The sequence below is a fragment of the Lampetra planeri genome, chromosome 5 (genome assembly GCF_965212315.1).
Source record: "Lampetra planeri chromosome 5, kcLamPlan1.2.h2, whole genome shotgun sequence".
Classification (NCBI taxonomy): domain Eukaryota; kingdom Metazoa; phylum Chordata; class Hyperoartia; order Petromyzontiformes; family Petromyzontidae; genus Lampetra; species Lampetra planeri.
In genome coordinates this window covers 5,888,153-5,911,664 of record NC_136111.1, presented here as the reverse complement: position 1 = coordinate 5,911,664, position 23,512 = coordinate 5,888,153, and the positions used below count along the sequence as shown (strand labels likewise).

Below are 23,512 nucleotides of genomic sequence, written 5' to 3'. Positions count from 1 at the left end.
TGGAGGGGGGGGGGGTGGAGGGGGGGGTGGTGGGGGGGGTGGTGGGGGGGGGGGTGGTGGAGGGGGGGGGTGGTGGAGGGGTGGTGGTGGAGGGGGGGGGTGGTGGAGGGGGTGGTGGAGGCGGTGGTGAAGGGGGGGGGGTGGAGGGGGGGTGGTGGAGGGGGGGGTGGAGGGGGAGGTGGAGGGGGGGGTGGAGGGGGAGGTGGAGGGGGGGGTGGAGGGGGGGTGGTGGAGGGGGGGGGTGGAGGGGGAGGTGGAGGGGGGGGTGGAGGGGGATGTGGAGGGGGGGGTGGAGGGGGGGGTGGAGGAGGGGGGTGGAGAGGGGGGTAGAGGGGGGGTGGTGCAAGGGGGGGTGGAGATTGATTGGAGACGCGTGTGTGGCATAAACCCCACAGCAGTCGTGGTCTATCCACTGCTGGATGAAGCCACTCCGGGTTTCGTCACCAAAAGAGCCCCCCCCCACTCTCGACGAGCCGTCACGGACCGCCTCGCCGCCATCCGAATCAATTTGTTCGGCAAAACATGAATTCGTCATGTGCACACGCTGCACGCGCCTGATGATGGTTGAACACGGACCATGTGATGTGAGATAAATTAATTTGGTGATGTGCTGCTGTTGCTTGCGTTGGCAGTGGTGCACGGACACAATGTATAAACAAACAAAACAACCCTTACTCTCATGCCTCTATGTGCTCTGAAGAAGGGCCATTGGCCGAAACGTCGACTATGTAAAAACATTTTAGGCAGTGTAATCGACAAATGTATTGAGTTTTTTTTAGATCAAATAAGTTCTGTATCACTTGTTTGCAATTAACAGTGGTTATTTAGATCCATACATAGGAACGTGGAATATCTCAAGGTAACCAAAGTTGCTGAACACCGCCCAAGACTCTTCTGAGCTTCTAAATACTTTCACTTTTTTATTTTCTTTTGCTACGGTAATGCACATGTCAATCCACTGCTGGATGACGACTTCCACACCACGTACGGGTCATGTGGGCCACCCTGGTTAATGTGGCTGGGCGAAGGCGTGGAACAGACGCGGGAGTGTAACTGTGAAGGCGACAGGGGCGGTTTCTTCATTAGGGCGATTGGGCGACGCACCACCAATGTCATTCAACCACAGAGTTTCGTGAGCCGTTACTGTGCCTCTGGATATAGTCCAATCAGCGTCATGCTACGTTCTGTGGAGTACCGCCTCTTTTTGGGCGATTTCCCTCCGGCTGAGAATCGCCCCGAGTGTTCCCATAGACTTACATTCAAAGATGTTTTTTTTCGAACGGCAGGCGCTGCAATGCATTCTCTATGGCTTCCGCGAGGGCTCGCACTAACGTGCTTACGTCATCATACGTAAGCACGTTTCAGTCAACAATATAATTTGTCGCCACCTAGTGGAATCTTTAATAAAAGAAACTGAGTGGATTGTAATAATAGTGAGTATAGAAACAAACAAGATGTATTGTAAGAGTCACTTTATTTTTCATTACTATTAAAGAAGTGAAGTTGCCTTTACATGCTTAAGCTGTTAATTTATCCATTGCATGGGTGGACCTTATCCTTATCAATCATCCAGACATTTGCCCCCCCTGAGAGATTTTGCAGGAGCCGCCACTGGAAGGCGAGGGTTGGTAGATCCCGTAAATGCAACTGTAAACACCAATGGTATTATATAGTCTTCTTGTACAGTCTGGACCAGCATAGCAATTCATTCCTGTACAGGGGTTGTCTTGCAAATGAGTGATTATGATCTCAAAACATATTTAACGCATTTCTATCTTCATATTGCTCAATGACTTTCCAGAAGTGTGAACATTGGATAAAATGTACATTTTTAACTCGTAAATCATATTTTCAGAGTGGATTGACACATTGTTTATACAGAAGCAAGATTCAATCCACAAATCAGCCTAAACCTGTGAATGACTTGTAAATAATCTAAATATAAAATTCAATATAAAATGATATACAGTGTCTGTGTATTTTAATTAACAGTATACATGTCTCATATTTAACAAGTCGTATTACTTGCTTCAAATTGATGATGATGAAAACTGTAACCCTTCGAGGGTTTTCCACATTAATATTTTAGCTTGACCTCCAATATCACCATCCATCCACAAGGGGCCTGCGTGGCCCACTGATTATTCCGGCTCAAATGAAGGATCCAGGAGCTGGTCCCCATCTCATCACCTCTCTTCCCACTTAAAACAGCTTCCTGGACTGTGACGTGGCTTTTCTAAAATATCTAGAGACATTTTTTTTTAATTCATATTTTTTCGTTGTGCTCGGTTAGAAATGTTTTTTTTTAGATGTATGTACAGGCCTTTGTCAATCTACTGCTGGATGACGGACTTCTGGTGCCACGCTGCGCGTGTCGTGAGGGATATTTCACGATTCGATCCCACGCTCATCTTTTAGGCTTGTCAACTCTGCAAGCTATTCAGGGAGATTTATTATTATTAACAATTTTATTCCTAAAATATCCCGTTAAAATATCCCGCATTGCTTTCAATAAATGGTCATTGAGAGACTAATTCCTGTAGAGACTTCCGGTCAATCACAACCCTATGATCAGTGATGGGTCGGTGAATGTGGTTGAGCATTTGACGTATGAGCATAGACGTAGAGTACAACGATATGTACACGTACTGTGGAAGTCGCTGCACTGCCCTCTGTTGCTTACAACGTAGTACCGCAGTCTATCCGAATCTTTTTTTATCCTGGAGAAATCCGATGAGCTATGAAGCTCTTTTTCATAGATGTGCAGGGGCGGATCAGAACGTTACAACAAACAGCACAAAGAAAAAAAACAACAATCGGATGCAAAGTATAGGAAAGAAAAGCAAACCACTAAAACAGATGTGTTGAATGGTGATCGCCCATCTATCGGCAAACATAGATCGTAGAGTACAATGTACCGTCTCTTAAATGTACATTTTCACATTCGTTTATGTTTGTACTATATTATATCAGAATAACGCCTGCCAATACTTTAAACAAGGTATCCGACCGCCGCATAGATGCAGTACTGCCTCAAAGAAGAGCTAGATTATCGTTGTAATGCATTTCTTGCAATAATGTATTCTTTACTGTGTCTTCCGCTGTGCCACGGATAGCCACTGTAGAATCTCATTATTTGAATAAAGATGCAAAGAAAATCGCCATTAACTTTGATGGGAATTTATTGACAGTCTAGGAATTGTCAATAAACTCCCCTTACATTTCAATGGCCATCCCCTGCGTCTCCATTCAAATTTATTGCATTAATTATATTGTACAATTCTTCTTTAACAGAGTGTTTTGCTAAATGTCACGTTCAGGTGAACGTGGGGAACACCCCGTTGAGAAATCGCGATTCTATCACAAGTCACCCGCGAAGAATCATAGGATTCAAATATGATTCCTACAGAAATAGCCCAACACTATTCTTTATACATAAAAACAACTGTAGTTCTCTCATATTGAACACTTATTTGACCAATGTTGGTCTCAAAGACGGTTACTGCATCGCGCGCTTTCAGATGCACTTCTGCGGCCGTATAGAACGCTCTTCCGTCCGATATTAGGAAGCCACTGGAGCTATGCACTTTAAGATATGATATTAAAAATATTTTTTTTCTTCTTGGTTCTTTCGGTAAAGTCACGTAGAAGGGAAATAATAAAATAATAAAAATAAAACATAATAAAATAATTCTCACGACGTTTCAAATGGAAATAAAAATAATTTATTTAGAACTGCTTTTTGTGTTTAGTGTGCTATCCTTCCCCTGTACCTCCGATTAGTTGTCTACGTGCGGTGAAAAAGAAGTTAAACTTACATCCAGACACTCACATATATATTACGTTACATTTGTACATATACCTACTATAATCAACCAGGAATGTCTGTCCTTAACGCTCGTGACGTCACTCCACATGGACCAGCCCCCCTCATTAATGTTCATGAGCAAGTGACGTCCTCCAAATGGACACCCTCCTCCATTCATAATAATTAGCGGGTGACGTCACTCCACATGGAGGGGGGCGAGGCGCCTCCTCCCCCCTCCTCGGCGTCAACTTACAAACCCTCACTACAAAGGCAGAACTCTGACGTCACGCAACCTCCGTAACGCTGTTGAGACATCAAAGTAAAAAGGACGTCGTGATGAATAAGGGATTATCACCTTCAAATGAAATAAGCCTGTGTCACCGCGCCCTTACAAACTGCACACGCATTGATGCAATATCATGTCGCGGTCTGCTTTTCGCTTGCACGTTTCAGAGATTTACTGCAATACACCCGTCCTTGGACGGGCAAAAGGCTTGTAATGAACATGTACCCCTTGAATAGCATCACGCATAAGTATAAACGTGTCGTTAACCCGCCACCAACCGACACAGCCAATTAGTAAGGTTAGTCACGTAAACAAAATGTGCCAATTAGTTACTACTTCAGCTCACCCGGTGTGTTAAAGAGTAAATTGACAACATTTATAATTTGAGCACGACGTTTCGCTGGTAATTTCGTCCAGAATCATCGGGCGATTTTACCAGAATTAACAACTATGACAAGCATGGCTCGTGTCACCCTCTAGCCAACACAGCTTTTAAAATACAGTAATATTTTGCAAGCTGATGTATGAAATTCGCCTGATTCTTTGGTTGCATTGGAAACTGAATTGTGCCTCCCCTCCACCTCCCTCTCCCCTCCCCCCTCCCCTCCCCCTTGCCTCCCCTCCCCCTACCCTCCCCTCCCCCTCCCTCCCCCTCCCTCCTCCCTCTCCCCTCCCCCTCGCCTCCCCTCCCCTCCCAATCGCCTCCCCTCCCAATCGCCTCCCCCTCCCCTCCCTCAACTCAATAGTTTTTGCACCTACTTAAGCCGAGAGGAATTTACGGACGATGATGACTCAGGTATTTCTATATTCAGACGTTTCAATTGTTAAGAGGTTGGTTTGACCGGGCATGTCGTAGATTTGTTTTGCTTGTTTAGGAACATCAATGTGTTTTAGAAGCATGGTTTAAAATAATTTTAAATGTGTCGTGTGTTCATGATAGGTTTACGCTTCATTGTATATTGCAGGAGTTTTATCTATGTTTTAATCGGGGAACAGTGAGTAAGGAGGCCCCTACTCCGCAGTGTAAATAATTTCTTTGCTACGTTTCCACGACCACTGGAAAGCAGACCCTAGCCGTGATTTGTATCTTCTCTCAACTCAATCAGGAGCCACGCTATAACAGAATATAATGAATCCGCAACAGAATGAATGATAGATTATGTTAAATGCTCTGGCCCAAATATGGAGTCATTGGGCGTGGCTTTGTCCAAATGAGGAATACTGGAATGGGATTCCAGACCTGTCAGTCCATACGGTTTGGGGCCATCCATTGAGTCGGTATGCAAAAATCTGTCAAAAACTTGACCCCTGTCCCCCTGCCTGTACGCACGCGGACTTTTTACACCACCTCCCACCTGCGTTCCAACAATTGACGCACACCCCCCTCCCCCCGAATCCTATAGAACGGCCGATGTTTAATCCACGCAGAAACGATCAAGGATTAATAATATTGACGTGTTTAAGCAAACAGATAGTCCACCGCCGGCTGCATTAAATAAATAAATAAGTTGCGTACCTTGGCCACTTATTTTGCTGAGCTGCGTGACAGCTGCATTCAGGAGTACGATGGCACACGAGTGACACCTCTCCCACAGTCCCACTTCTCCCGGCAGTACTCGTCTGACAACTGAATAAACTGTGGCTCATTTGAAGGCCAATGTAGACACATTATTATCGAGGCTTCAACCCCCCCCCCCCCCCCGTTTCCTATGCGTACATACATTGTCAGTTGATCCCCCATACGCACGCGTACGCATTTGGGTTAACCCCACTCCATGCGTACGTACTAAATGGATGGCCCCTTTACCCGTATTCTGGTACAGGGAAATTGAGTTTTCAGGTCCATACGGCGTAGAGCCGTTTCAATACGGGCAAACCTATGTGTTTGTTTGTGTTTCTTTATTGTGATGGGAATTTGTAGGATGAACGTTGCGGCTTGCAAGGGCACGGGGTGACCAATAAGGTCTGAATTGGTCTGTAATCAGGTAGGCACTGATAAGAGGTTGACAGAGATGGGATTCGGCCGATTTTTTTACGATCCAACGTTCGATCGCAGCTCGATCCATGCACGAACACGTAGACCCAAGACAATATTCAAAATGTCATAACTTGATCCATACTGAAACACATAAGACACATGATTTATGGATCGAAAGAGACGATTTTTGGATTTAAAAAAAAAACACATTACCCCGCCCATTGACGCTGATTGGCTTCCCTGAGGATTAACATAATTTTAGATTTGAAGCTTTCGTGACTGCAAGGATTCATACTCTTAGGTTTAAATAAAATGATAATAAATGAAAATAAAGCAATAATTGATAAATCAATAATTGCTTTATTTTCATTTATTATTATTATTTCATTATTATTTTTTACCTACGTGACTTTACCGAATAAAACCTAAGAGTATTAACATAATTTATCATTAGGTCCGTCGCGGATTTATTATATCTTGTTACAGCGCAAATATGTTAACTCGGCCCACCCGCTCTATCCCCCTCCCCACCCCTGCCGTCTCTCCACAGCCGGGGAAGGAAGTGGTCGTAATTTATTAGAGTACATTTCTGTAAAATCTGCATTGAACGGAGGACGGTCAAAGCTACACGCTTACAGATCTCTTAAAAAGCGCAATTCGGGGGGAAATTTAAACGGGCCGATTGGTGCCAGCTTAGGCCCGGTAATGCTACTTTATTGAGATTCCAGGGCGAGTCCCACGACTTTACAGCGGTTGCAGACTTGCTTCCCAGTCGTCGTGGGAATGAGAAGATGAGTGAACACCGTTTTAAGGAGCTCAGCATCGTGAAAATCAGTGCCTCGCGACTCCATTTATCTGTATAGGGCTTCATCTTCTTGGTTCTTTCGGTAAAGTCACGTAGAAGGGAAATAATAAAATAATAAAAATAAAACATAATAAAATAATTATTATGTTTTATTTTTATTATTTTATAATTATTTTATTTTGTTTTATTTTGTATAATTTTATTATTTCCCTTCTACGTGACTTTAACGAAAGAACCAAGAAGATAAATCCCTGCAGTCACGAAAGCTTTAAATCTGTATAGGGCTGTCAGAGATTAATTATATGAGCGACGCGACGCACATGTGTTTACTGCGCACGCATTAGCCCAGCGTTTGACTTGGTTTTGTAATGAATAGGGGGGGCGGGTTAAGAACGACTACATTTCAATAATTTCCCCAGCCAGATACAAACGCGCATAATCCTTGACTCCAGAACTTCAGAGATTCCACGCTGATGTCACGGGGTTCCGATTCTATTATCACTCCCAGATTTTACATTCTCGTTTGTATCGTTTCTCGTGTTTTTATTGTCCGATTTGCACATTGCCATTCGATTCATTCGTCAACACTTCTCATTGGCACATACTTTGCATGCATAATCGAGAAACATTGATTCTTTAGAACACGCGTTGTTCGATGCACACACATATATGGGGAGATGTTGACTACCTCGCCTAGTATGCAGAAGTTCGTGAGTTCGAACCCAACCGTGACGCCTGCTGTATATTTGGAGTTTGCGTGTCTCTCTCCCCGTGGTCGCATGGATTTTTCCCCGGGTTCCCCCCTCCCCGCCACATTTAGAAACACGCGTTTAGAGTATTTGGCTGCTATACATTTCCACATGATAAGCCACTTCGTTGGGCTATCATTTTTGATAGTCAGGTCGCTTCTGAAAAACAGCAATATGGCTCAGTGGGTCTTACCTGGTAAATTTGCTCGTTAATGTATATGCAGTATTCTACAGAGTGATTGAAAGAGATAGAACCAATTACAAAGCAGTATATTTCACGATGGCAACATATTACAATTACACGAGAAGTTACAGACGGTTTAATGAGTTATCAAGTTTTACTAACCATTTTATAAATGCTCTATGTGCCCTCCACCTGCTGTACGGACAACATCGAGACGATAGTTGAATTCGTCCCAAACGCCTCTCAAAGTGTCGTCTTCTTCCACTGAAGTCACCGCTGCCGTGATTCTGTTTTTGAGGTCATCCAGATTAGTCGCTAATGGTGGCACAAAAACAACACGGTCTTTGATGTAACCCCATAAGAAAAAGTCGCAGGGTGTGATGATGTCTGGGGATCTTGATGGCCAAGAGTGCAGCGCCAAGTCTTGGGGTCCAGTGCGACCTATCCAACGTTGAGGCAGCGCGTCTTGCGAATGACTGAGGCTAGGGGCTGTTTGTGCGCTGGGAGAGGCATCTCACGGTAATCATTTGAAACTCTATGCCCCGCCCTTTCAAGTGGTAAGAGTTTCATTCATGGGCGGTTCGTGGTTGCAGAGATATAGCGATTTCAAATCGGGTCCATCATTTTTAAACACCCTGTATAATCGTGAGCCCAAATGACAGGGAAGTGAAATGTGACACGCAATTGGGCACTCTCACTCGCCAGCGGACAGCCGTCTCACGAATGCACACGCGAGAAACGCATCTCATATGCCCCGCAATTCCCAAAACTCTATACAGCCCTGCAACAATCGTAAACCTCCTGGTTCTTATAGCCAAGGGTCGTTGTAAAGTGCATACGGTGTATTGCCCAGACTCTCACAAGCCCCCCCCCCCAGCCCAGCCCAGGAAACCCAAAGACAAAAAAAAGACAAAGACCCTCACCCACTGCGCCCCCCTGTATTATAATCGTTGACAAGCTGTTGGGGCAAGGGCTGTGAGCGAGCACCTATGAAGAAGGGGCGATGTTGCCAGCATCACCCTCGGCCGCCGTTGCCTCTATCCCGGTGCCGACGTTGACACACACCCTGCACCAGTCATTTAAATCTGAGCCGACCTTAGGGTTAGAAGACAACGGGAACCGGCTCAGATATCAAAGACAAGCACTCCCCGTGTAGGCTTTCGCAGGCTATCGGTGTACGGGCGATTTGCGAGCACCTATGCAGACCGTGCCCAGCAGGAAGCGGTGGGCCGCTGGGCATCACCCTCGGCCGCCTTTGTCTCGATCCCAGCGCTAATATTTACCCACCCCTGCACCAGGTACTCGTTTTAAGGCCGAATCGACCTAGGGGAAGACACGTCCCGGTTCAGATGTAAAACACCCCCCCCCCATCCCTTAACCCCCCCCCCCCCTCTGGCTCCCGGAGAGAGTGACGCGCCGTGCATGCATGCGTCATGACGTCATGTCTCCTGCGCTCATGCGGACTCTCGGTGCAGGATTCAACACATTGGCAGCATCAGCACCGGTACCGCCGCCGCTGCCGCTAGCACCACCACCACCACTATCAGCAATATCATCATCAGCAACATCATCAACAACATCATCATCATCTCGGCAGCCCCACAATAGCGGCAGGAGCAATAGCGGCGTCTCCATGATTACCATTATCATCTTTCCAGCGCACAAGCGCGCAGTCAGTCCGATGGGACGCCTCCGTTGCTGACGATGCTGCTGCTGCTACTGCTGATGAGGAGGAAGAAGACGACGACGGTGATGTAGAAGAAGAAGATGATTCTGTTAATGAAGCCACCTTTGATGGTGGCCGGGCGACGCCGCCGATGAAGCTGTTCGCGGTGCGCGGTGCAAGGGAACGAGCAGACGGCAACTCGCGGCGGAGGAAGCCAATTAAGATCATCTCCATCCCAGCCTCGTCGAAGCGCTCCAGGCACCCACCCACACCACCAGCAGCAGCAGCAGCAACATCGTCAGGAGCAGCGCCGCGCCAGGCTGCCTTCGGGAAACGCCAAGTATCTGCCAGCGAAGCGACAACACGAGATCGGCAGGAGAAAGGGTCGGATCGGGTAAGGCATCTGTGTGTGTGTTGGTTGGCGATGCAGGGCGTGGGGTGGTGGTTAGGAGTGATGGATGTAAAAAATTTGATTCGCATGCCCGCGTGTGTGTGTGTGTCAGTGTATGTGATGTGGTTGTCGTGCTTGGCAGCGTTGAGCTCGCATGGTTTCGAGAGAGATATCGCCCTCCCTCCCTCTCTCTCTCACACACACACATACTGGATATCATACCTGCAAGCCTCTTTGCCGATGCTGACGTGCTTCGGGCACTGCGCTATTGCTCTGTGAGCGCGCGTGCTATTCACGTTACAATTCTTCGGGGTAATGCTGAAAAATGCACATTTGTTCGTGGTTCGTTAAACACAATTATAAATGCAATTGGGGCATCGTGTGTTTTTTTGTTTTGTATTGTTTTCACACATAACGCGATAGTTTCATTCAGAATCATATCAAATATCGGCTCGGGTAGAATGCGGATAGATGCCCGCTGTGTCTGTGTGTGTGTCTGTGTGTAGGATGCAGTTGTTATGCAGTTACCACCAGCACATGATATTGACCCCGCAAGCGAAATGTATTCGAATTTCAAAATTTAGTCGACTCATTTATATATTTTTTTGAGTGCAAGTTCATTGATGTAACGTGTGTATGTGTGTGACTGTGTGTGTGTATATGCGCGCACGCTCGCGTAAGGATGCTGCTGCTGCTGTTCTTGCTGTTGAACAGAATACCGGGGCTGCCGTTGTTGATTATATTAGGGGAAGGGTTCCAGTGGAGACAGGAGGCGTAAAACAGCCTTCCATTGCGGCACGGAGAGGCAAATCTGCTGACGCAGGAGTAGCCGCTCCATTTTGATAGCCAGGCAAGGGGAGGGAGGAAAATCACCGACACGCCAAGGTGCCGCTGCCGCTACTACACACAATAACAACAACAACAACAGTACGTGCTGGAAATACAACGCGTAGCGAATTATTACGCTGCAGTAATTGTCCGTCCCTTCGTCAGTCCACTGCTTGATAAGGGCCCATCCCATACGCTGCGTTAGAGCCATTGGGGGGGGGGGGGTGTTAATTGATTGACCATACTTCACCACGCGGGTCGGTGCGGCAAGCTGAAGAAGAGGGAGAGGTAGGGGGGGGGGGGACGCAGAGATAGGTTCGGGCCACTGATGTTAGACCGTGGCCGTGAATCGAGCCCAGGGGCCTGGGTATGAAGTGCTCAGTGCGCGAAGCACTGCACCACCGCTGCCCACCTCCCGTTGTTTGTTTGAATCATGATGCAAACTGATTGCGGATACTTGTATAAATACATTGCAGTATCCGTAAAAAGGCATAATAACGATAAATTTCGTGTGAGTAAAAAGTAATTAAAAATGTCAGTACAATGGGATAAATTGTAAAAGAAAAATTATTAGCGGTAATTTTTTTAAATGCTGATTGCAATAGTTGGTAGACATCATACAGGAGTGAATTAATTATAGATGACATCTCCTTTGAACCCGGGTGACAAACGCCTAAAGAAATGTATATGGCACCAGAAATCGCAAAAAAAACTCTTGAGACGACATAAGTAAGCATTTAGAAGACAATTAATAACGATAACTTTTTCTAACATCTTAAACATTAAGCGTACACAAAACGTGAAGTGAGCTGAATGGACCAGAACGGAGGCGGGGGGGGACCCCCCCACACAGCTGTAGGGACACACGATCCCTGTCCTCGTTCGGTGCTTCTGCGCCCAATCACGTCCACAGCAAAAGACCCAAAGCATCATTCCACAATCCCAGCGGCAATTTGGGCGAAACACAGCCGACCTTATGTTAGCCGTTGTGTAACTGTTCTCGGCTCATCTTCCATAATACAGATTTTTTTTTTGGGGGGGTTAGATCGCGTAAATATGAATGTGTCGTTAAACTCGTCACCACCCGGCACAGCCAATTAGTAAGGGTTGTAAGGTTTGGCACGTAAACAGAACATGACAATTCGTTACTAGTACAGCACACACCGATGTGTTACTAGTATGAGTAACAAATTGGCACGTTCTGTTTACGTAACAAACCTTACTAATTGGCTGTGTCGGGTGGCGGTGGGTTTAACGACACACATTTATATTAACGTGATCTAACCCCAAACAACTGTTTCATGGACAATATTGGTAGTCGAAAGCCAACGTGTTAAACGGACTCATTATCTTCACCGGCGGGGCAGCAGAATGTGTGTGGCACTTGTACTGCTTGCTGCCCAGCGCGAGAACGCGCCCGTCCGCTTTTGTGTCCCCTCCGTCAGCGCCGACGGCCACAGAAGCTGTGCTGACTGCACGGCGCTTGTCAATAACTCGTTTTAGGCCGAGTATACCCAGAGCCGGATGATCCTAGTAGCACAAGTAGCTACATATGCTACGGGCCCCGCACTTTCAAGGGCCCCGCGCTAAATGCTTTCAAGCTATTGATTCCGGTTCAGTGATTCTGCACTTGCTCTATTACTATAGTACTATACCACCCTTCAACTTTTATGAACGACTGGGTGTTTAAGGTTAGCGATTTGTTGTATTATCTGGCTGTATAGCAAATGAAAAAATACAATTACTTTACTAAGCAAGTGGAAAATTTGTGTTTGAATATTGATGTGGTTTTTAAAAATATTTAGGGCTTCTTTCGAACAAATGCTACAGGCCCCGCACCAGCTTAATCCGGCACTGAGTATACCTAAGGGAGGTCCAGGCCGGGTTCAGAGCGTCTAACGGTGCACGTTGACTCCTCTTGTTTAATCGGGCGGTGTGACGAAAACAAATACAAAGGTCCCCCGTATAGCCTTACATAGACTGTTGGGGCAAGTACTGTTGGCGAGAACCTATTAAGCCTGACACAGCGCTCGACGGGGGTGGTGGCGTGGGCCAACACCATGCCCCGGCCGTCTTTGTATTCCCAGTCACGAAAACGTATAAATACACATATATTGACACGTGATTGTTTTAGAGGATATTGGAGGTGCTCTTAGCGAGCGCCTATTCGGGCTTTAACGTCACAAGACGGTGGTGGGAGTGGTGGTACAGCGGTTAGCGCACCCACAGTGGGCACCCTCTCGACCAACCCGCATTGACCAGCGTGGTGAAGTATGGCGTGGCGTGGGTGGTGGAGGGGGGGGGAGCCCTTTATCCAGCAGTGGATTAACAAAATGACTGCATTGCGCGTGTCCAAGAGGGGGATGGTTGTGTCGTCAGTACCGTGCCCGAGTGTCTTCATGGAGCCCATTGCCGAGAACTGCTGATGTCCACAGAGTTACTCGAACCTTCGTCGGCATACCGGAAGGGCTATGCCAGCGCAGGTACAGATTTTTGCTTTTGGTGTAAATCGCCAATGTCAGAAACACCAGCAAAAACACAAAACCCAAAGACAAAGGTCCCCCATGTAGCCGTTTTAACAAACTTGGGGCAAGTGCTGTCTATCGAGCACCTATGAAGGCCGACACGGCACACGAGGGGGTGGATGGCCAGCATCACATGCCTGGCTGCCTTTGTCTCCCCAATGGCGATGTTTACACACCGCACCAGGTACTCATTTGAGGCTGAGTTGACCTAGGGGAGGACCAGAACTGGTTCAGATAATCGTCACCGGTGTTGGCCGTGAGCGGGAATCGAACTCGGGTTGCCGGGTTCGTAGCGCAGCACGCTAACCGCTGCACCACCGCTCCCCGCATACAAACATACACACACACCCACCCACTCACACACAGGAGCTACCAGAAGTCACAGTCATATATTCCACATACGCCGACATTTACACGCTCAGAGATGGAAAGATAAATGTCGTGGACATCAGAAGGTCAGTTCAGCAAAAGCAATAGTTGTACCACACTTCAGTGCTCCCATGGCTATGTCCCCCCCACAGTCATCAACCTGCATTGACCAGCGTGGTGAAGTATGGTCACATTAACCCACAAGACCCGAGGTGGCCCTCGGGGCTGCCACCTCTCTGGGTTTTGACCCGGTCAGTCCGGGAATTCACTTCATTGTTCAGGTGGCAGGAAATGATTTGTATCCTCATCCGTTGCCGGTATTGTGCTGAACCTTGTTGAGAGTAGATAGCCAAGTTTTGATAGACTTTGTGTCGACTGAAACATACAGCCGGGGTTTGGTCTGTGGAAGAAGGTGACAACCCTAGGTGGCCCTCATCCAGCAGTGGATTGACAAATGTGTATGCGTAGCTAATATCTCAGTGGGATTTACCTGGTGAGATATAATTTGTAGTGATTTTCTTACTTCGCACTCCGATCGTGCTTTTGTATTGTTTGCTGTTGTGACTTTCTGATCCGTCCCTACTGGACATCCGTGAAGAAGAGCTTTATAGCTCATCGGATTCCTCCAGTGGACGCTTGCTTATTCAGACACACTCACGCACACGTCGTATGCGTACGCTCACGTTAATGGGGACCAACATATACCCATGCAAATAAGAATGTAAATTCTGACTGTCTATTCTAATAGATTTGCATCCATATTAAGTCGATAAAAAACGTCAAATTACAAGTTGGAGGGGAGAAAAAAAGATGGCCAAGACTATGCATGGATTATGTAACGCGTTCCCGAACCTGCGTTTGTCTTCAGAAGCATTTAATAGCTTCGTAAGAGCAGTACGGAAGAAAACAACGGGTGGTTGTCAGGGCCAAACGCATGTGCGCTTTTGCAAATGCATGTAGTGAGATCATTTTAACCCCTGGTTTGAATCTCCAAGTTTTGCGTAACCCTTTGACATAGCTCTCAACCCATACGGTTTACCCCGTATTCTTTTACAGGGAAATTGAGTTTCCAGGTCTATACATACGGCGTTTCAATACGGGCAAAAAAAAATGTGTCTTTTTGTTTGTGTTTCTCCCTTGTGATGGGACTTTGCAGGATGAACGTTGAGATTTACAAGGGCACGGGGTGACCAATGAGGTCTGAATTGGTCTGTAATAAGGTAGGCACTGATAATGGGTTGACAGGTATGCTTTGATCACTTTAGACGATTTTGAATTGGGTCAGTCCCTAATAGCCTCACAACGTTATACTAAAGTTTGCTACATATTGGATAATCTTTTTCGACAGTTATCGTGCACCCTCCTCCTCCTCGCCCCCACGGATGGCCAGGCAGCACAAGTGCATAAAAGCTTTTCTGCTCGTTGTTATGCTGCTGCATAGTTGTGTAAATGTTTTATTCGGGTTGTTGCCGTATGTTGTCGGCATGGTGTCTGACGTCACGCTCCACGTGCTGCTGGGAGCTTCTTCAGGAAATGAATTTGAGTTTCTAAAGATATTTGGTTCCCGAGGAAGCTTCCAGCACGTGGAGCGAAACGTCGGACATCTTGCAGAACAACGCGTGGGGCATCCCAAAACACACATTGCAGAGATAGACAGCACAACCGCGAAAACCCACGCAGTTGTATGCTTTCAGCCTTAATTGGAAAGCATGTAATTATGGCTTCATCTAATAAATAAAACTCGTGCGTGTGTGTATGCTCGTGTGTGTGTCTATTTCCGCCTGTGTGTGGGGAGCGGTGGTGTAGCGGTTAGCGCGTTGCGCTACGACCTCGGTGACCCGAGTTCGATTCCCGCTCACGGCCAACACCGGTGACGGTTATTCGAAACGGTCCTGGGCCTCCCCTAGATCGACTCAGCCTCAAATGAGTACCAGATGCGGTGGGTAAACATCGACCCTGGGGAAACAAAGGCGGTCGGGCGTGGTGCTGGCCACCGATACCCTGGTGAGCCGTGCTGGCCTTCATAGGTGCTTGCTAACAGCACTGGCCCCTACAGTCTGTTAAGGCTATACGATGGATTTTTGTCTTGTGTGTACCCGTGTGTGTGTGTGCGTGTGCAAACACATCTGGCTACAGGAGGCACGGAGCAGGCGTGTGGGGCGCGTGCGGGCGTGCGCGTTGACGGCGACGGCCCCCGGCTCCCCGTCTCGCCTGCATCATGACGGTGGTGGGCGTCAAGGCCGGCTCGGATGACGCGGCCGTGGCGGTGCAGGGGGGCTACCCGCAGGAGCGGTACGAGCTGGCGCGGCCCGGCGGCCACGACTTCTGCGAGCGCGTGGTCATCAACGTGTCCGGCCTGCGCTTCGAGACGCAGCTGCGCACGCTGGCCCAGTTCCCCGACACGCTGCTGGGAGACCCCCAGAAGCGGATGCGCTACTTCGACCCGCTGCGCAACGAGTACTTCTTCGACCGCAACCGACCGAGCTTCGACGCCATCCTCTACTACTACCAGTCAGGCGGCAGGCTGCGCAGGCCCGTGAGCGTGCCCTACGACATCTTTACGGAAGAGGTACGCTTCTACGACCTGGGCGAGGAGACGATGCTGCGCTACCGTGAGGACGAGGGCTACGTGAAGGAGCCCGAGAAGCCGCTGCCAGAAAATGAGTTCCAGCGCCAGGTGTGGCTCCTCTTCGAGTACCCGGAGAGCTCCAGTCCAGCGCGCGCCATCGCCATCGTGTCCGTGCTCGTCATCCTCATCTCCATCATCATCTTCTGTCTGGAGACGCTGCCCGAGTTCCGCGACGACGCAGACCTCTACAAGGTGTCGTACTACACGAACGGAACGCACTACTTCTACCACAACGTCTTTGCCGACCCCTTCTTCATCATGGAGACCATCTGCATCATTTGGTTTTCCTTTGAGCTCATGGTCCGCTTCTGCGCGTGCCCCAGCAAGGTTGAGTTCGGCAAGAACCTAATGAACATCATCGACATTGTGGCCATCGTGCCCTACTTCATCACGCTCGGCACGGAGATGGCCGAGCAGACTGGCAGCACCAACGGGCAGCAGACGATGTCGCTCGCCATCCTCAGGGTCATCCGGCTGGTGCGCGTCTTCAGGATCTTCAAGTTGTCGCGCCACTCCAAGGGGCTGCAGATCCTGGGCCATACGCTGCACGCGTCGATGCGCGAGCTGGGCCTCCTCATCTTCTTCCTCTTCATCGGCGTCATCCTCTTCTCGAGCGCCGTCTTCTTCGCCGAGGTGGACAGCAAGAAGACGGAATTCCAAAGCATCCCCGACGCGTTCTGGTGGTCACTGGTGACGATGACCACGGTGGGCTACGGCGACATGTCGCCCAAGACGGTGGGAGGCAAGATCGTCGGCTCGCTCTGCGCCATCGCCGGCGTGCTCACGGTCTCGCTGCCCGTGCCGGTCATCGTGTCCAACTTCAACTACTTCTACCAGCGCGAGACGGAGGGCGAGGACCAGACGGTCTACTCGCACGTGCACAGCACGCCCTTCCACGAACTGACGCACGCCGACAACGCCGCCGAGGTCAACTCGGAGCTGTGCCGCCGCAGCATCTGCAGCTTCTCGTCGTTCGAGAAGATCGACTGCAAGGAGGGGGACGAGCACGCGGACGAGGACTCGTGCGTCGAGGACGAGCTCAAGCTCAGCAACTGCAACGTGGCGACGGCGCAGCAGCACAAGCACGTCGGCGGCAGTCGGATCGAGACGGACGTGTGAGACCTTTCTCCATCTTGTCAGTGGTCTTTGTCATTTTTTTCGTCTTTAAAGAAGAAGCTTAAGAAGAAAAAAACAACAAATGGCTGCTTCGAATCGGATTTGTACTGATGTCAGAGAAAACAATAAGAAACATTTGCTGCTGCTGCTGCTGCTGCTGCTGCCAGCAGTGGAACTACTAACTATTAATCTTCCACCTCTAACCCTAATCTTCCTGGCACTTAAAAGCAGTGACCAACATCGCGTCTGCCGGTAAGAGCACCGACCCTACGTCAAGCCACTGAATAACTTGCTGGCACCAAGGTAACCTACGCGTTTGAAGGCCTGTAGGCTAACTTTGACCTGATGTTACCGGTAAGGCTAGTGTAGCTGCCGCTCTCAGTAGATTTTCTATTTGATCGAGGCGTTTGTTTTTTTCTTTCCTGTATTGGACATCTTATTGCCACACCTACGCTTGGTATTGGTGGACTCATCGTGATGCACTTTGTATACGGAACACTTAACGCTGCTGAGAGCCTCAGAAGAAGTAACACTGGCCTCGGACTATAATAAATCTGGCTGTACAACTGCATAGTTTTCTTTGCCGTTGTGCTGCATAGGCACATCTCTCCAATGCGTTTTCAGGGTTGTTCGGTTCCTGATGGAAGCTCCCGGAGCGTGGAGCAGCAGCGTCGGTCACCACGCCTAAGAACACGCGGTACGATCTGAAAACGCATCAGGGAGCCGTTAATGTGACCAAGTTTGGTCGGCTGACTTCCATTCTCGAAGGGGAAGCAAACACACCAGATCAAACTATCCTAAGGATGAAAATTATTCCCGAAGCGAAACCCAAGCCGACAACGTCTCGCGCGCGTGAAGTTTGCGCCGGACCTGCGCCGGGCAGTTTAGGGTGCGAATGCACGTTGGGTGAGCAGCTTTCGTCACAAAGGCACCCGCTCGCACTCGCTAACCTTTCGGCTTTTTATTTGAATGAAAGTTGTTGGAAAATAATGCAAACGACAACTCGGCGTGCATGCGTGCGCGTACACAAACGCACACATGTGAGATGCACGTGTGAAGAGTGAGGAATACAAGGGCCACTTTTGGTTTCCCGTTGCGTGCAAATATATTTCACGAGAGAAATTGGGATGAGACAAACATTGCTAAGAGCAGCACTTCCGCTTGAAACGTTTCTGGAGACTGGCAGCCCGAGTAAGAGTTCGTATAATTTTAAATCGCTAAACATAAGTCGATAACATAGGCTATTACATTTGAGAAAAATACATGTTCCCGTTCTACGCTTAAGAATAATGTCCACCACTGTTAGGGACCCTGCATCAAGTGCTATGCACTCACCGGTTGGTGCTCAAATGACTCAATCCAGAGGGATGATGATGATGATGAGTCAACCCTGGCCAGAATCACAACTGACGATCTTGTTATTAGAGTCCCTGCGCTGCTCTACCCACTGACATTGTCAAGATCCACACTCTTGTTTATACATGTTTAAATATGTATCGCCACACATCTACAAAAGTAATTTTCTTAAATTAGGAACAGCATGGCATGCATTATGTGATTTCCAAACTTTGCACTTTAACGATTAAATGGACATGGCTCCCATGTTTGCGAGTCCTGGACATGTTCATCGCCTCTCATCGTTGTTTCATGTATCTGGAGTGAAACATTCCACATTCCTATGGCGGTGCCCTGCAGATTAGAGATTATTTCAGCGTTATTACTGTGTGTTTCTTAAATAACTCTGAACATTGCATTAGATTGCTCTGGTTTATCTTGTTTATTTTTTAGACGCTGTATGGATCACAGCAGCAGCAGCAGCGCTGTTGCTGTGATCCATATATCGTCGACTGCCCCTTGGATTGGTTGAAACGAACGTAGCATTCAACTATGACACGTATCAAAACTGTTGCTTTTCCATAGTGCCATACTTAAAAGAGACTTATAAATAATTTGCACTCAACAACAATTGTCAATGTTGACCGCCCACATCGCAGTGCAACCTCGCCAAAAGGTGCACGTTATATGAACCCCATTAATAAAGATGATTGCCATGGCGATCGTGAGGATGGTGGAACGATGTTGGCCCTGGGAGTCCTGTTATTCCACCAACACAACTATGGCTGCATATTAAAAAATACCGAAACGAGAATTGTAAAAGTCAAAGTGTGTTAATGCTCAAACTAGCATGGAGGAGTAAATGTCTTTGTTGGTGGTCCTCAGTTAGTAGCGGACATTCCACATTCTTGTGGTGGGAAGCCCATCTTCATTGAACACATGTAGCATCATCACAAAAAAAGTCAGAATTTCCATTTAAAAACATAATTTCGTCTCAGATAATGCATTTTACAAAAATAATGTAAGGATTTTGAAAACGCTAACCGATATGTAACAAACTGTCGATTTTCTATAATCTTAATATTTGCTAGCCTGATGGGTCAGCACGTGATTGAAGGGTAAACATTGGCAGACGTGAACAGGCGGGGTAATACTCGGCGTTTCGTTATCAAGGGTCAAAGGCTGCTGGATTTTGGTTTGAGAGGCCACTGGGTATAGTGCACACTGACAATTCTGCAAGACAGCATCAGTGACAAAAGTTCGGAGACCTGTCACAGATAAGCCAATGCAGAAATGGGATATTTATATATGCGGTAGGAGATATAACTGTGACATTTCCTAGCCGTGGCCGATTTACCTGCGCCATTACTATTATTAATTGACTGGGGCCTGGACACACCTCTTGATTGGATGTCGGTCTACGGAAGGAACCGGCGATGGGATGGCAGCCAAAGGATGAGAACGTGTCCAAGAGACGTCATCGCCGTGGAGACGGAGCGCTGGGATTGCTTCGTGTGCGGCAGTGAGATGGATGGCAGCAGTACTGGGCGGTGAGGAATGGTGACTCATGCAGAGAGGCCTCAATCCACCAGTGGACAGACAATGGCTGACGATGATTATTATCGTGGGACCTTTTTGTCAGTATCAAAGTATGAAAAATAACAATAGGTTTTACCATTTCTGGCAATAAAACAGGTGTTAAGATGTTCAAACACCAAATAGAAACCTTTTGCAAGGAACCAAGTCTGCATTAACCACACGCACTTGTGGTGAACACGCAAACAGTTTCAAAGACAATGCAGATATTATCAGATGATGATTATTACCTATTTAATGCAATTTTGCAAAGAGGATGGCTTTTTTTTGCGTGTGCCACTCCTGCTATCCTCGTGAAAATGGATAACAGAGAGGTCTGTGGATCTTCCTGTTGTCCATTGTACCTGTTGTTTGTGGTTGCCTCTTGCCACGGACATTGTAACACCATGCAAAGAAAGAGCGTTAAATGTCATCATTCAACATGTTTCGCACCTCCGATTAGCACGGTTGGCTATGTACAGTGCAAAATAAGTTCAACATACAGTACATCTTTTTTTGCCATCATCATTTTCATCCATCCTTGTCCATTGTTGTCTCTGACATCAGTCATCATCATCATCGCCGCCGCCATAATTATAATCATCTTCACCAATTCTCCTAATTGCCTTCATCATTAAAGGTGTATATTCAAAAATAACCATCATCATCATCATCACATTTGTGTTCATCTCGGAGCTGTTGGACCAATCTACAATTTGTCCTCCAAGGTCCTGCTCCTGCGGTACTGTATTCTTCCAAGTGGATTCCCAGTCCTGCATGTCTTCAGCGCCTATCAACAAATCTCCCCAGGATGGGGCCAATCCCCCTTAAGCTCTCAGAAGCTAAGCAGCGTTTAGCCTGGATAGCGCTGGGATGGGGGAGACCTCCATGCACAGCAGGCTGTTGTAAGCTGAGTGACGTGTTGGGTGGAAGAGGCCAGTGCAATTGCTGTACTTTGCTGCATGCTCTCACGTCTGTGAGCCCTGCCTTCACTAACCCGTACTGACCAGAATGGTGAAGTTTGGTCAAATAACCCCCCCGATAACCCATACAGCAAGGTGAGACTCATATCCAGCAGTAGGTTACAATACTTGTCTTCTGAATTGGTCGTTGACTCATAGGTGCCCACTGCATCGTTGGGGTTTGGCCATCTCTGCAGCAGTGACTGCAAAGACGGTGAGGATGTGGCCGTACAGCGGTGAATCGTTGAATCCGTCTGTACGGAGCGCTGAGAGCTACCCTCTCCAATGCGTTTGTTTTCATTCGGGTATCCGTGCTCGGGTTTCATTCCGCACAGCCAAACACTCGCGGACAGAATTGGCCAAAATAATTGCAGGACCCTGCTGAGACTCCGTAAAGGCATTTATTTTTTCTGGATTAAAGAGCGGGCATTATAAAACAAGTTACATCATGGGATCTCCTTTGCCAGTACCAAAATATGAGAATAGGTTTTCCCCTTTTTTTATGGCAACAAAACAGGTGTTGAGATTTTGACTTCAAGCTTTCGTGACTGCAGGGATTCATATTCTTGGTTCTTTCGGTAAAGTCACATAGATAGAAAAATTATAATAAAAAATCACGACGTTTTGATCGCAACACGAGAAATCGTCTTCAGGTGAAAAAATACAGCAGGCAGACTGCTGAGGCAGGAAGAAATATTCTATCCACGTGACTTTACCGAAAGACCCAAAGAGTAGGTATTGAGATGTTAAAACACCAAACTGAAACCTTTTACAAGGAATCATGTCTGCATTCACCACAATACTTGTGGTCAGAATGCAAACAAAAAAACTGATAATATATGCATTTTGTCACTGCTCACCCAGAGCTCTCATTACTCTGATAGTGCATTGTCTTTGGGCTGTACGCCTTTTGGCGTCCTCTGGTCTAACACCGTTTGAGACGAGGCTCAAAAGAAAGCTGTATATGGTGTGGACCAATCAGTTTCAAGGACAATGCATATATTATCAGAGTGTGTGTTTTTGTTTGCATTCTGACCACAAGTATTGTGGTTAATGCAGACATGATTCCTTGTAAAATGTTTCAGTTTGTTGTTTAAACATCTGAACACCTGTTTTATTGCCAGAAAAAAAGAGAAAAACCCTATTCTCATTATAAAACAAGGGTTAGCACAGAAACGGAGTGAAAAGTGGCGACATCGATTAGCGGCCATCGTTATCGTCGTCAACGTCGCCATTGATCGCGGTGGCAGCGTCAGTGACTGGTGTCAGACGACCATCGTTATGTACATCCATCGTTGTCGTCAGAAACATCATCATCATCATCACCACAGTCTTTGTTGTCGTCCACCATTGTCACCATCATCATTGTTATCGTCGTGTCATTTAAGTTATTATTGTTGGTGTTGCACATCGATACCGACCAACTGTCATTCAAAACTTTGACATCCAGAGTTTTTAAATGGTTGGATTTACCTCATTGCTCAGGGAAACCTTCGACAAGGTTTCGACATAATTGAACGTCATCAGCAGCGCTGTCTCACGCCACCGGATGCCACAATGTTATGGGCCGTGTGACGCATGTTGATCAATTGTGCATAAAGCAGGTGATGGAAGCAGTAGATACATTCATGCAGCAACAAAAATCAGTTTGTACGCAGGTGGGGGGGTGGGGGGTAGATGATTACATCGCGGGGATTGCAAGACGTGGTGGAGGCTTTGGGAGACCCTCATACATCAGTTGGTTGTCCATGGCCGATGATGATGATATTTGTATCTCGTGTGTAAATGCCACGTGTCTACGACGGAGTTGCATTCTGCCCCTAACGTAACCTCGAATGCATTACCTTTGGCATCCGTGCACCAAGTCCCGTATCATTTCCATCGTAATTACGAGAGAGATTCATGAAGATATCAAGACGACAAGTTACATACCTTAATCTCAAGCCATGATTTGGCCGTATTTGGGCAATAGACAAATATCTCCCGTATGGCCTTATACGGCTTTTGGTGCAAGTGCTGTTAGCGAGCACCTATGAAGGTCGGCACGTACTTGGGCAATACAATGCATACATACGTTTGCTGTGGTTTTATTTATCACTTCGGTGATGCAATGTCATTAGTCGAAACGATGATAATTGTTCGCTCATTGTCGATGCACAAGCTTACGATGACACGCGTCAAATCGCGGATCGATGTATTTTTCAGCCCGTGATGTGCCACGTGTAATCGATTCACGTCACCCCTGCAGCCACGAGAGGGACAGCCATCCAAGCCCAGTGTAAACAAAAACGATTGGCCCACCCTGA

At 47.5% G+C, this 23,512-nt stretch overlaps 1 protein-coding gene across 1 annotated transcript; it reads left to right on the top strand.

Moving 5' to 3' along the window:
- Positions 1–15,734: 15,734 nt before the first annotated feature.
- On the top strand, positions 15,735–18,959 carry LOC144719200 (potassium voltage-gated channel subfamily A member 1-like). The gene has a single exon (XM_078595094.1). The coding sequence runs from the start codon at positions 15,808–15,810 to the stop codon at positions 17,335–17,337; it is 1,530 nt and encodes a 509-aa protein (XP_078451220.1). The 5' UTR covers positions 15,735–15,807; the 3' UTR covers positions 17,338–18,959.
- Positions 18,960–23,512: the final 4,553 nt, after the last annotated feature.

Bases quoted from the DNA above. Each gene is read 5' to 3' on its own strand.
- LOC144719200 (XM_078595094.1), top strand. From the start codon at position 15,808: ATGACGGTGGTGGGCGTCAAGGCCGGCTCGGATGACGCGGCCGTGGCG.